The sequence below is a fragment of the Hippoglossus hippoglossus genome, chromosome 7 (assembly GCF_009819705.1).
Source record: "Hippoglossus hippoglossus isolate fHipHip1 chromosome 7, fHipHip1.pri, whole genome shotgun sequence".
In the NCBI taxonomy this organism is placed as follows: Eukaryota; Metazoa; Chordata; class Actinopteri; order Pleuronectiformes; family Pleuronectidae; genus Hippoglossus; species Hippoglossus hippoglossus.
The window spans coordinates 23,471,164-23,487,904 of NC_047157.1; the positions used below are offsets into that span (position 1 = coordinate 23,471,164).

General features: G+C 41.9%; 1 protein-coding gene across 2 annotated transcripts; it reads left to right on the forward strand.

Annotated features, from left to right (window-relative positions):
• The first annotated feature begins 2,017 nt into the window (after positions 1-2,017).
• On the forward strand, positions 2,018-14,535 carry dnmt3ba (DNA (cytosine-5-)-methyltransferase 3 beta, duplicate a). 2 transcript variants are annotated; one of them, XM_034591130.1, is made up of 26 exons: positions 2,018-2,347; positions 3,783-3,917; positions 4,138-4,283; positions 4,766-4,934; positions 5,048-6,762; positions 6,857-6,959; positions 7,123-7,179; positions 7,303-7,382; positions 7,769-7,918; positions 8,729-8,791; positions 8,919-9,068; positions 9,152-9,259; positions 10,103-10,232; positions 10,470-10,586; positions 10,698-10,742; positions 10,838-10,917; positions 11,073-11,185; positions 11,343-11,526; positions 11,705-11,789; positions 11,940-12,085; positions 12,187-12,277; positions 12,421-12,569; positions 12,655-12,740; positions 12,842-12,911; positions 13,280-13,398; positions 13,512-14,535. In XM_034591130.1, the coding sequence occupies exons 2-26, from the start codon at positions 3,794-3,796 to the stop codon at positions 13,651-13,653; spliced, it is 4,422 nt and encodes a 1,473-aa protein (XP_034447021.1). In that variant the 5' UTR covers positions 2,018-2,347; positions 3,783-3,793; the 3' UTR covers positions 13,654-14,535. The 2 variants fall into 2 exon arrangements, with proteins under 2 accessions (XP_034447021.1, XP_034447022.1); XM_034591131.1 differs by having other exon boundaries at positions 2,019-2,347; positions 7,123-7,182; positions 7,330-7,382.
• Positions 14,536-16,741: the final 2,206 nt, after the last annotated feature.

Consider the following 16,741-nt stretch of genomic DNA (forward strand, 5'->3'; position numbering starts at 1 on the left):
CAACATTTGACTTATGTTTCATATTTTATTATGTTACGTGCCAATTTTGTCATTGATTTGAATTTCAATATTTTCAAAAGACACTGTAACGTCTCACCTGACCCGTCACTAACACAGCTTTGACGATTGCTTTTCTCACTCTTCATGTTCTAGTAGCCATAGAGACATTCTCAGTAATCACGTGTTTAATACATGTGTGCTCATGCAAATTCACATCGTAAACCATACCTGCCTTTTTTTACTTACAGCTAATAATAACTCTTTGGTTGCCAGGATTCAATCCTCCAGCACGAATCCTGTGACTTTAGAAGACACCTCCAACAGACTGTGTGGCTCATAGCTGAACATTTATTAACCTTCATAGAGCCCAAATTATTGCTTACATAGACTTTGATATCGACCCTTTTGTATTAAGGCTATTAAGCCTGTGTCAGCGTTGACAAATGTTAATTCTAATACCACGGTAATATCCAATAATGTAATGCTATGGGACAAGATTTAGGCTAAAAACATGGTGTAAATGACGCCGTTTCCAGTCGAAATTGAATGTCAGGGCTTAGGGACACTTGGATGACAACACAGGAGCAGCATGGAGGCATTTTATTTTATTTTATGTAGTTTTTTTTACGTTTTGAAGACGTGGTCGCCACTTGAATTGTATTGGATTTGGCTACAACGCTGTTTACCCCTGAAACTCCATCGGCATAGTGGTGAGGAGATAATGTAGATAATCTCTTTTAGTGTCGCTGTGACTCGACTCATACAATGAATGTTTTGTCTGACTGCAAATGCAATAAAGATGTTATCCACACTCGACAAACACTGAGGTGATACATTGATGGCTCAATGACAAGACTGCCGTTACTGTAGATAAACTGTATTTGAACGACTGAGATTTGTCGTGACGTGTTTGTTGGGATCTACACAGGCCTGTTATTTAGGCAGTAAATTTGTTGATGTAAACTGGGAAAAGATTCAGCTTTTATCAGGGAACAATTATCGTAGGGTGGAGGTTTAGCTGTTCCCCCAGGTTAGAGTGTAATGGCTTCCCCCAGCGTTCTCAGGATTTCACGAGATGGCGAGAGCACAGGCGAGATGTCAGCGGAGCTTCGTGAAGCTCTCAGACGTTTCCTCTGTCGGTTTATGTGTCATCTAAGGTTTACCGTGAGAAAGTCGTCTCTCTGGCGGGTTGTTCGGTGTCTGGATACTGGCACCTGCCGAGCCGCCATGACACAGTGGATACTCTGGAGGAAACAGGCCTGACACCTGCAGAGAACAGCCGCCATTTTGAAACGTGAAGGCTGAATTTGGCACTTTAATGTTTAAATGACAACAATACACAAAAACAACGCAGAAACTCAATGGGTGTTATCATAACTGAGTTTACCTGTCGAATGCTCCTTCACAAATGAACGCTTGATATCCACCTTCCAATCAATCGATAGCCTTTACTCAATATGAGATATTAATTTTGAGTTATCGCCTTGATCAATATTTACTGATTTCACTTCAGGGGTCAATTAGTGCACACTTTTACGTGGGCTAAGCTAATGCTATGCTAGCAACTGTGCTATCTGAAGTACGGTGACACACGGGGACTAGCTAGCGATGCGGCGCTAGCCTGGTAACAACAACCTGGGCTAATTCTAGAAGTGGTCGTCGCGGCTTTATCTCGGTAAGTGAACCCGTGACTAAACCGGGTTAGTGGTGCAGCAGCAGCCATATTTGTTAGCCGAGGTTAGTCTGTTGCTACATTAGCTACATAACGAAATTAGCTTCACTTTTAAAATTAGCTTCACTTGGTTTTGAGGGGAAGCGTCGCGGCAGCTAGCAGCTCACACACTTGTTACTTTTCTTGAGTAGGTGTCGCAGCCATGTTTGTGGGCCAGTATAAAATATATTGCGATTATGCTAATGACATATCCATTAAAAACTAGCAAACATGCTAGTGTCGTGCTAGCTTCTGGGCTACTTTTATAAAGGGGCCATTCGCGGATCAGTCTATTTTGAGAGGGACCCGCGCATTGTTTCGTGTTCACACACAAACAGAGGAGATGGCGTTATAGATATAGTGAGCAGCCGCTTTTGTTTCGCTAAAACATCGCGAGCCATTTTGTTCTGCACACGTGCTATCCGTACCGAACTGATTATACGCGGTTCATTAAGCTAGCAGCGCTGCTACTGGACAGCCTCCCCGCACCGGTCGTCCAATGGACCGTTCCCGGTGAGGTCGACGTCACATGGGCCGGGCTGCAGCCTGCTGGGGATCCGAGCTCTGAGCCGGAGCTGGAGCTGAAGCGTCGAGGGTGGGGGGAGTTGATCTGTGATCGCGAGGGGAAGGACGGAGGTAAGTCTCCCACAATGGATCCTCGTAGAAAAACCAGTCGTCCTGTGTAAACTTTCCCCCGGTAGAGACGTCGCTTTCCGGGCTGAAGCAGCGCGTGGTGGTGGTGGTGGTGTTGCACTGTGTATTGTCTGTGGGTTGTGTTGTTTCTCCCGGTTTCCTGCAGCCGCACAACACAAAGACCGGCTCATACACGGACCCACAGACTGGATCGTGGACCAGGGAGGGGGGGGCTTTTTGATTCCTTATAGACTAAGGCAGCCAAACCTGATTTAGTTTCACGTCGCCTCTTTGCAGTAATAACGTGCATGTGCGCGGGTAAGTCAGCTGTTATTACATGTGTGTGGCTTCATGCTATTCGCCCCGACGTGTAAACAGAGCAGATATAAAGCCTCCTCCATTAAAAAAAAAAAAAAACCCGGCTGTGGCTGCAGCACCGTGCGTGTGTTGTGTTGTGTTGTGTTGAAGGCTGACCTACAGATGTGTGTGTTTGCCGGGTCGGACGTGTTAATAGCACCGCGTTTGTTTTTTCACGTTACGTAAAGCGACACGGTGCAGGGTTGCAGCTCAAGTTTCGTTGTCAGTGAAAGTTGTGCAATGGGGACGTTCGCGGCAAAAAGGGAAAATGGGACAACGCGAGATTTCATGGACGCTTCCTATACATTGAGGGAGGGGGGGGGGAGCGAGCTGCAGCAGCGTGTGTGGGGCTCGTGTGTTTCAGCAGCTAGCTCGGTGTCCTCATGCAAACATGGCAACATGCACAACCAGCACACACACACACAAATACATGCAAATGCGAGAGTATGTTGACAGCATTCAGCCTTTATTCCTCCACCGTCAGGCACACAATGGAGGATTAGGCAGCCCACCCATTGGCCCTGTCTCACCCACCACCCCCACTATGAGAAGTCAGCCATGGGATTTGGGGGGGGGGGGGGGGGGGCACACAGCAGCCTGAATGAAGACAGATGTGCTTTTAGAAGGAGTAACAATGTGATGGTTCTCTAATGGGGAAAGATAGTTTTAGGAGGGTGTGCATGTCAGAAATACTGAGCTCTAGATGGTGACATGTACTGTGTGTAAGGTCCAACAAAGCTGTGCTACAAATGAATGCATTTTATTACCCGAGTGCTAAAAACAGGTGAACTGGACTCGGTTGAGAAACATTGACATGTTAAGACAGATCAGAAAAACAGAGGCAAGAACGTGCGGTTGCTCTTCCTCGATGACAGTGAGAGAGTTGAGCTGAGCTTTGAGCAGCCAGGTCCAGTTGACCTGTTTTTAGCAACGGGATAAACCTGGATGACCGAGAATCTCCAACGACAATACATTACAAACAAGAACACCGGCTGTGAATAAATGATTGGATTAACAACATGTTTTTAATGAGGTAATCTGAATTCATAAAAATGTGATTATTGTTGTTCTTTTTCCTCAGAGAGCTGCAAGATGGCAACAACACTGGTTTTGACTCCGGACATCTCCCACGATAAAACCAGCCGCTTTCAGTTGGTGTCCTGGTTCAACCACCTGCTCAAAACGAACTTCAAGGATGTGCGAGAGATGGGTTCAGGTGATGCATCAGAATGAGCTGACCTACTGCAATTCTTTTGATATGCCTGCTTTAGGGCACTTTTAATCATGCCGAGCCGTTACAAGCTAAGAGTACATGGGGTTTTGGACCTGTGGGAAGTTATGGTACCAGAGCTGTTAAGATCAGGCGCTGTGTTGTGTGCCATGCTTCTGTTTTAACACTTTCTGAACTGTCGTAATGTGTTTGTACGTTTCTACAGGAGCGTGTCACTGTCAGATGCTGGACTGGGTTATTCGTGGCTCTGTTGACATGACCAAGGTGAAGTTTGATGCAAAGGGCGAGGACGAATATAAGCACAACTTCAGTCTGCTCCAGGAGGCCTTCAGCAAGAGGGGTATCACCAAGGTAAGCACATTATCTCTAGTTGAATAGCATTACAGTTTCTTTTTTTCTTCAACTTGTTTTGTAACTTTTGTAAACAGAGAAATAGTTTCAAAATGTGTCCATATGAACCAATGTTTTTGCATGCCACTGTGTATTATACTGTGTATTACACATCATGCTGTTATTTGATACAATGAAAATCGGTAGTCAGGTGCAGTGTCGCACTTGTTTTGGTTTTCATCAACTTTGACTCTAGAAAGTCACTGTTCCTGTCTAAGAAATAGTTCCATTATTAAACTAACTCAGGAAAAGAAATAGTTTCTTTCACACTTTCTTTCAAGTAGGAAAATCAACGCTGAATAATGAAAAGTTATCACTGGGAAATTTAATTTGAATTTCTGACTTCAGATGCTTTGCTGTGAAGACAATGACTTGTAGTTACATTATAATATATTGTATCCAAGTTTTCTAAATGTTAACATGTCTTCTTTGTCTTGTTTTAGACCATTCCAGTTACGAGTCTCGGAAACGGGGATCTTAAAAGCAACATTAAGATCTTGAAGTGGTTCAAAGCTTTTTACACAGCAAATGTAAAGGACTGTAAAGAATACGACCCTGTGAAAGCCCGGGACGGCCAGGATATCAGCCCAGTTGTTGCATCTGAACCCTCATGTAAATATAACTTATCATTTTCTTTCACTGTGTCAATGAAATATGGTAAAGTTTTGATTATAGCATTTACAGTGCTTGTGCAGTAATTATGTTTTCTCCTACTTTGTCAGCAGGTGTTGAATTGGAATCAGACAAAGAAGAGAAAGGCACTAACATAAGTAAAAAACACCCATTCACAGAAAACTGGAAGAATATGTTTTACTGGGCTGAAAAGAGCACTCTTGGAGAGCAATATACCTACTGCAGCACTTGTGCTAGAAACCTCAAAACCTTTTCTAAAGGCCATTTTGAACTTCAGCGTCACATGGACACAAACACTCACAACAAACGGGGAAGAATTTCCAAGAGTCTCAGCCTCCAAAGCCAACCCTCTGAGCCGCTGCCCTGCAGTGATGCAGCGATCCGCTTTATTCACAGACACTGTTATAATGGCTCTGCCAAAGGGGAACAGGTGTCTATACACTTTGCACGCCGCAAGCTGGGGCTGCAGTACCCCAAAGATATAACATCTGTTTGCCAGCACACTCCTTACTGTGTGTACATTTACGGAGGGGAAACCGTTGGAAAGGATGACACCGTCTCTGTGGTCCTCGTTGGATTCTTTGACGTAGAAGCCTCCAGGCTCTGCATCCGGTTTCTGGATGCTCTTGAGTCAAAGAATGGTGCAAAAGATCAAACAGCCGTAGCAGTGGGGCAGACCTTAAAGAAATTCGGGTTACCCGCAGATAACCTTGTCGCTGTCTACCTCGATGGTAATGGTGCGGCCTCAGAGCAGATCTGCTCACAGCTGAAGGAACTCAACCCGAACATGGCGGTCTTTGGAGGGCTGTACAGCATCAGTGATGCTGCTTGCCAGGCTGGAGTTAAGCAGCTCTCCAATCAGGCTCAAGAGCTGACGGTAGACATGTATGCCCACTACTCCTCCTCTTCTAAGAAGAATGATAACCTCAAGGCTCTCTTTGGCTCTATCACCGTGGACTGTCCATCATCTTATATCAACGCCCGCTGCCTTAACTTTTGCCTTTTAGTCACAAAAATGTTGGAAATATGGACAGATCTTGTATCGTACTTTAGCTCTTGTGACAAGAATGATGACAAAGCCAAGTTAATCAGCTCCCGGCTGCAGGATCCCAAAGTGAGGGCAACATTTATGTTTCTGGAGCAGGCCTTAAAGCCGCTGCACAATTTCCAAATGCATCTGCAGACACCGGAAGGAGTTGCTCGAGCTGATTTGCTGCTCATTCTAGAAGAAGCCAGTAACCTGCTGAGCACCTACACCTCCTACTTCCTTCGTCCTCAAGCTGTTGCTCGCTTCCTCAAGGAACATGATGCCCAAATCCTCAAGAGCAAGATATTCCACCTCTCAAGCCCCGAACTCAGTCTGGGTGGGAAAGCCGTTGAAGATTTCCTAAATGAATCTGAGTCTGTAGAGGCACTGCCACCGTTTACAGAGGAGGTGTTGTCTTTCTACATCGCACTGACAGGTTGTATTGCCGAGAAACTGCCTCTAAATGATGGGTTGCTAAGGAGCATAGCTCAGCTGTTGAATCCCCAGAGCAGGCAGAAAGTGACAGGGACAGCAGTTGGGGAGCTTGGGACCAAGCTGGGACTCTGCAGCTCCCCCGAGGAGGTCAAACAGCTCACGAGTGAATTCCTTCAGTATCAGCTGGCCGAGGAGGGAGAGGAGAACCACTCAGCAGAGGTTTCACTGGAGAAACACTGGGCCGGCGTGCTGAGGGACAGCAAGCAGACAGTGTTCAGGAGGCTTGTTTTGACCCTATTGGCTCTTCCCTGTCCACCACTGGATGCTCAGCATGTTTTTAATCAGGTAAGTTAATGCTAGAGCTGCATTATCATCTTTTGACTGTTAATTTTTCGCTTGTTTAATTAATTTTGTGCATGTGCTGTATTTCCTGTCGCAGGCCTTCGAGAATGGAGACGCTGCTCAGATCTCCGACGGCGAAGCCTTAGCAGGAAGCGAGTCTGAGGCCACGTCCGACAGCCCCACTAAAAAATACAGTAAAGGTAAATTTGTACCTGACGTAATCAAATAGTCTGATAAATAAACCACCTTGCATTAGATGGTGACAATGATTTATATGATGTGTACATAAATGAGGTAAAGAAGTGTATAAGAAGCCACTGCATTTGATAATTTGATGTTTTTAACTCTTATTTTATTTTCTAGAAGTTAATGGCCGTAGTATAGGAGTGAAGCAGTGTGAAGTCCGCCTAACAAAGATTAGTAGTAAGAACAATATTTCAAATCTTATTCGTATCATTTTTAATTTTATTCTTTGTTTTGTGTCTTGGTTGCTTTGTCTTGATGTTAAGTTATAACCTGTCAGAACATAATAATCATCTAAAGCAAAGTTCTCTCTGCTTCCTTCCAAAGAGCTAAAGAAAAAATGTGCTGATACACCTGGAGAGAATGGCATCTTTAAAGAGGTAAACGGTTCTTCTCTCTGCCCTTCTTTTGCATTTCAGTCTAATACATGTACATGGCAAAGAAGCAACTTGGTTTAATGAGCTAAACTTGTCAATGAGAAAATCCCACAGTTTATGTTGCAGCTAGACTTGACAGCTGAAACCAGACAAAAACAGAAACATGTATTCATGCTGCAGCAAATTTGGATTCATTTAAAACTACGTTGCTTTTGTAAAGTAAATTCTCCACTTTTCAGTCCCTCTCATCTACTGTCAGGTTTTTTTGTTGCCCTTGCTTCTTCATTCTTTCACTGGTATGATGAAGATGGAGGTGTGTGTGAGTGTTTTGGGGTATATCTGCGTGTGCATGAGATTTGAGTGTGTAATTAGAGTGTGTTGTCTCTCAGGGGGCCAGTAGGGGAAGTTTTGGCTGGGAGAGCAGCTTGCGCCAGAAGCCACAGGCCCGTGCAGTGTTTCAGGCTGGTGCTAGCACCCGGTCCAAACCCGTAGGTCTTGATAAGGACAGCAAAAATGGTCTGGAGTCCCAAGATGAGGTGGTAGGTATACTGAAGTATACTACCAGAGTACCTTTAACAGGCCTCTTTACCCTCTGGAATGCTGATAGATTTGACAAAATAAATATTCCTGGGTTTACCCAACGTATGACCAACCTGCACGGAGAGCTTCAACAATTTTAGATAACAAATGCTACCAGAGTGGACCTCTGGCATGAAACCACATTTAAGTTCCCTCAAAATTTGATGAGTTCTTTCCTGACTCATACCACATCCTTCCATCAAGTTTTTGCATAAGCTGATAACCTTCTTGGCAAAGGTAATAAATAGCAACAGTAAATTCTAAATAAAATACAAAGAATTGCATAAAAATGCCACATACATTAATTATTAACTCTTATTGCTATGTAAAATAATTTGTGAATGATCTTTTTCTGCAAATCCACATGTGCAGCCTGTAAGTGTTGCTGAAGGAACCATCTGTTCATCAGGTATCTACAGGTCTTGAAAAGCCTAACCCTAAAACATTAAATTCATTAATTTCATTTTCCTCTAAAAGGCTGTGGAAGAGATTAATAAATGATCAGAATTCAGTCCCACCTATAACACACCTTCATCTCAGAATCATTGTTTGCTTTGTTCAGTTGGTCAATTTACAAATAAAGCAGATTTGAAAATTTGAACAAAGTAAATTTGGTAAACACCAATGAATGGCTCCCTTGCATCTTGGTTCTAACAAATTCACTCCTCCATGTCATCTGCAATTAAATATCAACAACAACAATGGAGATGATGGTTTTTATTCCTTTGTACCTTTGACACTTCTTTGTTCTAAATGTGGTTGACTTTTAGCCACAAGAGTCTTCACCATCCAGTAAATCTACACCAAGAAGCCGAAGGAAGCACGTCTACCAGGTAAAACACTGTTGCAGGAAAAAGTTTGCTCCAACATCATGTCTACATATTACATATTTGATCTGCTTTTAATATGGAAATGTGGTTTTGAATAATGTTTTTCCCTTTTTGTATTTGACATCTGCAGGATGGGAAAGGGTTTCTGGCAGGAGAGCTGGTGTGGGGGAAAGTGAAGGGCTTTTCCTGGTGGCCTGGGCTGGTGACATCCTGGAAAACCAAGTCCGCTCCCCCGGGCATGCGGCGGGTGGAGTGGTTTGGAGACGGGATGTTCTCAGAGGTTAGAAATACAGTCCATGTGTTGGAGCTGCAGAAACATCTGTGGAGTTGGAATTCTTAAGTCATCATTGCTCTCTGTTGCAGATCTACACCGAGGGTCTACTGGCATTCAATACTTTCACTAAGTGCTTCTGTAAAAATTCCTTCGCCTGCTTGCCCCTCTACAAAGAAGCCATCTACCATATTATAGAGGTAGGAGAGCAAAACATTTTGTCCCACATGCTGTTCGTCAGATTAGATTTTCTCCTCCTGCACATCTTCATTTGAATTTTATTCTTGCTCACCAATTTAAATACCCCTCATGACATTGATTCTGTAGTTTTTTCTTCAAACGATTGTTTCATCAACTCAGAGAGTAGAAGTCAGTTCTCATCGATACACACATCATTAATCAGAGTGATTATTTCTACCATATTCGTGGGGAAAATGATTCCATCTGCAATTCTCTTTTCTCTCTACGGGGGGATTTTTATCAGTCGACTTTGAAGAGGTTTGACGTGGATGTTTGTTATAACGATGTACAGGAGTATCTGAACCTTTAAAAAGGTGCTGTACAGGTTTGGGTAATTACTACATCAGCATCAACAGCTGTTTACTTAGCAAATTAGCAAGATACTTAAGCATTGACCTTCATTCCTTAACCCACCTAGAGCTGTCTCCATAGTTTCTATATATTTTTTTCTTCTATATCCGCCATGTAGAGATGGTGCTGCTCTGAGGATGTATTATAGCCTCTGGTCTTGTAAATGCAACAATGGCTAAAGCTCCTCTGAAGTGATCACTAACACCACAAGAGAATATGTACACATAAAATATTAAATTCAATATCAGCCCCCTCTTTTCCATTATTTTATCTGTTTCCAGAAATTCAATTCAGCATATATATTACTTATTTTACCGGCCGTGTCAGCAGCCATTTGGTTGTTTTATGGCTTTAACTCGGATGAAATCATTGTGTCAGGCAGACTGCTCAGAGTCGCATGAGGAAACTGTTTCAGCAGCATTTCAGAGTTTGTTCAAACCTGTACTCTGCAGTTGGCAGGTGAGCGATGTGGGAAATCCTTTGCTGTGGCTGAAGGTGATAAACAAAAAGAGCTGAAGTTGATGCTGGACTGGGCTTCTGAAGGATTTCTGCCTTCAGGACCAGACGGATTCCTACCTCCTGGTATGAACACATTATAAACCCATCACACACATTGTCCTCTAAAGAAATGATGCTTCATCGCCAAGATATTTTAAAGCTATCTTGAATTCAGCGGGGAGGGAAGATTTATAAATAGACACAGTACATAATATATCTTGTCAAGTTTTCTTCATTACTGGTTGTTGGTTTAAACCATTGTTGCTGTAAAAAAAATGCGTCTTGAAACCTTCTTTCTTTTGTCTTTTTCTGATCTTTAAGATTCTGCTTCACTTGCTGAGACTTCTGACTCCACCCAGTCCGACTACCAGCCCCCAGCAAAAAGGAAATACGTGTTTAAAAACAAGGCAAATGCAGTCGCCATCACCTATAGCAGAGGTACGTGTTACATGTGTCCACAATCATGACAACAGGTGATTCAGATATTCTCATGTTATTATCATTATCATTTGTTTCCCATGTGTGATGTTGTAATATTTCACTTCACAGAATTAATAACAGAAAAGCTCAAAGAACAAGGAATAACTATCGAAGGTACGTTTTGTGTGAGAGAGTTTGAAAGAAGTTTGTGATTCTTTGATGCTTAGTTAAAACTCTCAATTCTAAAAGGCACTGGCTTGTTATTTCAGATCTGTGTTTGTCTTGTGGATCCTCTGACATTGAAGTTTCTCACCCACTGTTTGAAGGTGCTCTTTGTCAAAAATGCAAGGTAACCTAACAACCCCAACGCTCTACCTTTTGTCTACTTCGGTGTGGTTTGCTTTGCTCCATTCCAGCCCAGTTTGTAAATGTGTAACCTCCATCCAAAACACGGCTGCCATTAACATCCCAAATGCTGCAACACAACATTGTCGCTGTTTGTAGGGGAACTTCACAGAGACGCTGTATCGCTACGATGAGGATGGCTACCAGTCGTACTGCACCGTGTGCTGTGCTGGGCTAGAGGTCATTTTGTGTGGGATTGCCAGCTGCTGCAGGTAAAGACCACTCTCGTCACTGCTGTGAGAGACGTTTACAGAGAAGGGATCCATATGCTCCACAGTCTCTGGACTAAATGTGTAAATGTAGGAGGGGACTTCTTATATTCATGACTTTCTTATTCTCATGGTATCTGTTGTTTTCTGTGTCTCCCAGGTGTTTCTGTAAGGACTGTCTGGAAATCCTGGTGGGCCCAGGAACCTTTGACAAGCTGAAAGATGTGGATCCCTGGAGCTGCTTCATGTGCAAGCCGTCGCAGTGCGAAGGGAACCTCAAACTCAGGCCAGACTGGAGCGTTAAGGTTCAAGACTTCTTCGCCAACAACAGCGCCATGGAGTTTGTACGTGCCACACACTCAGTTACAAAGCTTTACTACTTACTACTTATCAGCTCTAAATATTCTACTATTGAAAAAGACAAATAATTACAGGTGTATGAGTGTTTCTAGCTGTGTGTGCTGTTTAATACCTAATTGGTGAAGTGGTGCTGAAAGTTGTGTTTTCACTTTTTTATCACAGGAGCCTCACAGAGTGTATCCCTCCATCCCTGCTGACCAGCGCAGACCAATCAGGGTGCTCTCACTGTTTGACGGCATTGCAACAGGTTGGTTCATCATGTTGAACTTAAGTCATGTGAACTCCTCTCTTTTTATTTTGGAATATACAATCCAGTCTTTGTAGTGTTTAGTCTGAACATCTTACTGAAGAGTACTGAAGCAATGCCCTGGTTTTAACGTCTGCGGCGTCACGACAGGATACCTGGTGCTCAAAGACCTGGGCGTCAAGATGGAGCGCTACGTTGCTGCGGAGATTTGTGAGGATTCAATCGCTGTGGGGATGATCAAGCATAAGGGAAAGATCGAATATGTCAATGACGTTCGCACCATCACAAGGAAACATGTGAGTACAAGCTCCAGTTAGGTTACTTGTGTAATTTAAGTTCACACCAAGAGGTTTAAACATTATATAGAAATATGAACTGACGTGGTTGTGTGTTGCAGCTGGCGGAATGGGGTCCATTCGATCTTCTGATTGGAGGCAGTCCATGCAACGACCTGTCAATGGTCAACCCTCTTCGAAAAGGATTGTTTGGTACGAAGCTTCCACTCATCTCAAACCAAAAGAGTTCTGCTAAGATACTAGTGGACATAATGTCACTGTAGGTTTCAGCATCCACACACATGTAACTCTTCATCTCTACTAACACTCTCTGTGTATATCTGTTTGTCCTGCAGAGGGCACTGGGCGGCTCTTCTTTGAGTTTTACCGCATTCTGGCCATGTTGAAGCCGAAGGAAGGCGACGACCGTCCGTTCTTCTGGTTGTTTGAGAACGTGGTTTTCATGAGTGCCCACGACAAAGCAGACATTTGCAGATTCCTCGAGGTTTGCTCATATTTGATTGTTAGTGAAAGTATTGGTGCTACATTACGTTTTACTGATCATTGTTTGCTTCCTTTTGTTTTTCCAGTGTAATCCCATTCTCGTCGATGCAGTGAAAGTCAGCCCTGCTCACAGAGCACGCTACTTCTGGGGGAACCTCCCTGGCATGAACAGGTACAGACTGATACGCAGTCATATTCCTTTTTCATGGGGGGGGTCTCACTCTTCCTTAAAAAAGGTGTTGGTTTCACATACCCGTTTGTATTTGTCTTCAGGCCTCTCGCTACGTCTCTCGATGACAAAGTGTCTCTTCAGGATTGTTTGGAACTCGGACGCACGGCAAAGGTAGGAGCATTAAGTTTGCTGCGTTGCTGACAGATGAGAACCTGAAGTGTCATAGCTCATAAGTCATAGCTGATAAGAAGCTCCATGAATCATGATGGGTTACTGTCAATTTAAGCAAAACCTTCAACCATCCTTTCATTCTATGTCCTTCAGGTTTAGGTTGTGTTCATTTAAATAATGATAACATCAGATATTATTGTTGAATACCACTGGGAGGTTCTTAGAGAATGTGTGTGATAAATTACTCAATAAGCCATTTTGTCCCGTCTGGTTTTCCATTATACTTGCTAGTACGTTTTCAATATCATATTTAAAAGGCTTTAAAAATATTCTTAGATTCAAAATTAACTGGTCGTCTCTTCCTGCAGTTTGACAAAGTCCGCACCATCACAACAAAGTCTAACTCCATAAGGCAGGGGAAGCATGGACCGCTGCCTGTCAGCATGAATGGAAGAGAGGACTACCTGTGGTGCACTGAAATGGAACAGTACGTGTTGTTCAAATCAACATGCTCTTGTATATATATTGCTTCTCGATGATGCTTTTAGTTATTTTTCTACACGTAACATTAACATTTTTTATGTTTTGTCCCTTCTTCAGGATCTTTGGATTCCCCAAACATTACACGGATGTGAACAACATGGGTCGGATGCAGAGGCAGAAAGTCCTGGGTCGCTCCTGGAGTGTCCCCGTCATCCGCCACATGTTCGCTCCACTGAAGGATTATTTTGAATGTGAATAACAACCTCTGAAGTGAATCTTCATCGACCACCTGTCAGAGCAGCAGCGGTAAAACCTTACTGCCTTATCCTGCCCCACCTTTCTGGGTTCACACTTTTCAAACTCTCCAATCTTCTTTTTTTTTATTCTGAAAGACCTAATTTAGTGTTTACTATTTAGAATTTTAGAAATGTTTTACTCATAAACTCTTTTAATCCTGTGACTCTTCCACCAGCAGCCTCTGACACTTCCCGGTTCAGGTTCACTTTGATAAATGATGGTGCTTTGATCAAACAGTACTGATGCTGAACACGGATCTGTATCATGGAGGGACATTAGACAGTTAGCTGGTTCTCTTTGGGCTCAACTCTGGTCGACCATTTCTAGAGGCTGGCTCACTTTTAATCAGGTTCATTTAGAGTTTAATATAAAGTTTAGGAGCAATAACGCGATTCATCATTTCTACACAACCGGATCCCAACACTGACAAAGTTTATCATGACGTCACTCGTGATTAAGTTGAAGTAGAGACACTTTTAGTGATAAGTTAAATTATGACAACATGAAACAACTATGTGTCCACTCTGAGGACTTTTAACAAACCGGTAGTTAATCCTGTTGTCAATAAGGTGCATGTTCACTGAACACTGTTTGTAGTTAGTCCAGTAAATCATGAGTACAACATTATGTTTACATTATCAGTGAATTGGAGTAATATTTATAATGTGTGGTTGCTTGTAGTGTTGAATCTACAGTTGACTTGACTCTGTCGACTCCCTCAGCTTTTTTAGTATCTCTCAGCTGATTGTTTTGGTTCACTATCGCCCCTCATCTGTTGTGGCTGTTTTTATTGAAAAGCCACTGTTCTCTACCGCTCCATCACTAAATGACAGACATGGTGAGACATGAGCTGCTGATTACTGCGGAGGATTTTGCACATAAAGATCCAGATGTTTCCCTCGGGAGTTTGGAGAAACCGAATTAGAGCTAAAACAGAGTGAACATTGGACTTAAACTTATCAGGTCACCAAAAGTGCCAAAACATCACAAATTCAAACTGCAGAACAGGTTGATAAAGACTCATTAACAATATGTGGGTATTACTTCTAAAGTAATAACAAGCATCATGATACTGTTTACTCAGGATCATTTTAGACTCTTTGAAACCAGGTAACCGCTGATCTCGCTTCATGATACAGGTCTCAGGTCTCTACCTCAACACGGATTTATTTGCAGTTACACTTTTTATCTTTAATTATTTATGAACAACAATGTTCTTTCTGTGTGTATTTTATTTTGTTTTATCGTTTAATCTTACCAGAGATTTTAGGTCTAATCCGGCCAGTTTTTATACATTTTTAACCAAATTACATACATCCTGCTACAGAGCACCAGTGACTTTGTGCTAACATTTAGATTTTTATCTATTTTAAGGACTGTTATTTATACTAGACCAAAAATATTTTGTGGCTAATCATTGAGAACAAACTGACTATTCATTTAACAGTATTTCAACTGCAGTGTCCTAATGCTACAGAGGGCTCACTCACACATCATGTTAAATGTCTTCTTATGAGGATACTTGTACTTTAAAGGACCACAACAGTGGTTTTGCACGTTTGATCCCTTTAATAACCAAATGTCTACAAAAGCTTGAAAGAGTTTTTTTATTATTGTGGTTAATTTTTTTTAAATACAACATTTAAATCTTCCTCAGGATCAAACACAAAGGCGAAGTTAAAGTAGTTAAAATATACATGTACTACACGTGGGGATTTTGTTGGTTTCGTTTTGTTTTAGTATTTTCAATCAATGTAAATACCAGGGCTGCAACTACGATTATTTACATTATCACTAGATCCTTTGATAATTTTTTCAATTAATCATTTTGTCTTGAATTCCAGAAAACTGTGAAAATTGTCTGTAAATCTTAAGTTTAAGTCTTGTTATCAAATTACCTGTTTCATCGAGCAAATCACATACACTCATCCAAAAGAAGACGTCACCTTGGACTCTTCAAAGTTGTGAATTGGCATTTTTTTCAGCATATTTAAATTAAATAATCAATAATTTGAAAAAACAACTGTTACAATAATTAGTTGTTAAATTCATTGTAAACACATTTTCCACATTAATCTTTTATGATTGTGGACTATTGGACCTTGTGATGAGCATCTTTCACTTTGTTCTGATTTGTTATTGGCACCGATTAATCGATAAAAAGATGTGAATCAGTGATGAAAAATAAGAGTTAGGTGCAGCCCTGCTATCACGTGAAAGAAAGAAGTTGTGGTTTGTTAACTGTACTGTCAGCAGTAATGTTTACTGTCACTCCGATCTCAGTCAGACATTATTATGCATCAGTGTAATATCTTTATTTTTGTTTACTGTAACTTTGCCTAGTTTTTAATTCTCATACAACATTGTCATGTGACCTTGGAGTAGGATTTTACTCACACCCGTGTTTCCTTCGTTCAGATGAGGGATTTCTTGACTTTTCTGAAAGTTAGGATTGTGGTGCTGCCTCACGTGTGAATCACTGTTGGTTTTCCTGTGGTTGACCATTTATTACTTTTCACTGTGTGTAACGTACTCATCTGTGAATGCTGGACAGACCTGCAGTGAGAACAGACTGTTCCAGACGAGGTCGACACTTTTACCTCATCGACCTTTGGTTCATCCGGTTTCCTGATGGTGCTACGCTAACGGTGCTAACTCTGCATGTACAGTTTGTCTGTTTACCTGTGCCCTGATTGGCTCCTTATAAAAGTGAATGTTTCTGTTAGGATTGTGTTTTGCTGTGTGCTGGTTCTTCAATTGTGTGTGTTAGTGACTTATATATATTAGCGTTATATATTTCAATTTCCTCGCTGAGAAGAACCAGTCAGGACGTACTGAATAAATGTATGTGGGATTTTTACTCGGGGCATCATTGGACAAGTGGGGCTTGTTTTTAATGGCCTGACATGTTGTTTATGTTTGTTTGCTTTTGTTTTGTTTGTTTTTTCTATTATTTTAATTAGAATCTTACTAATTTTGTCAAAAAAAATAATACAATTTCATGGACCAAAACATATATATTTATATATTTGATTTGATTACTTTTGACT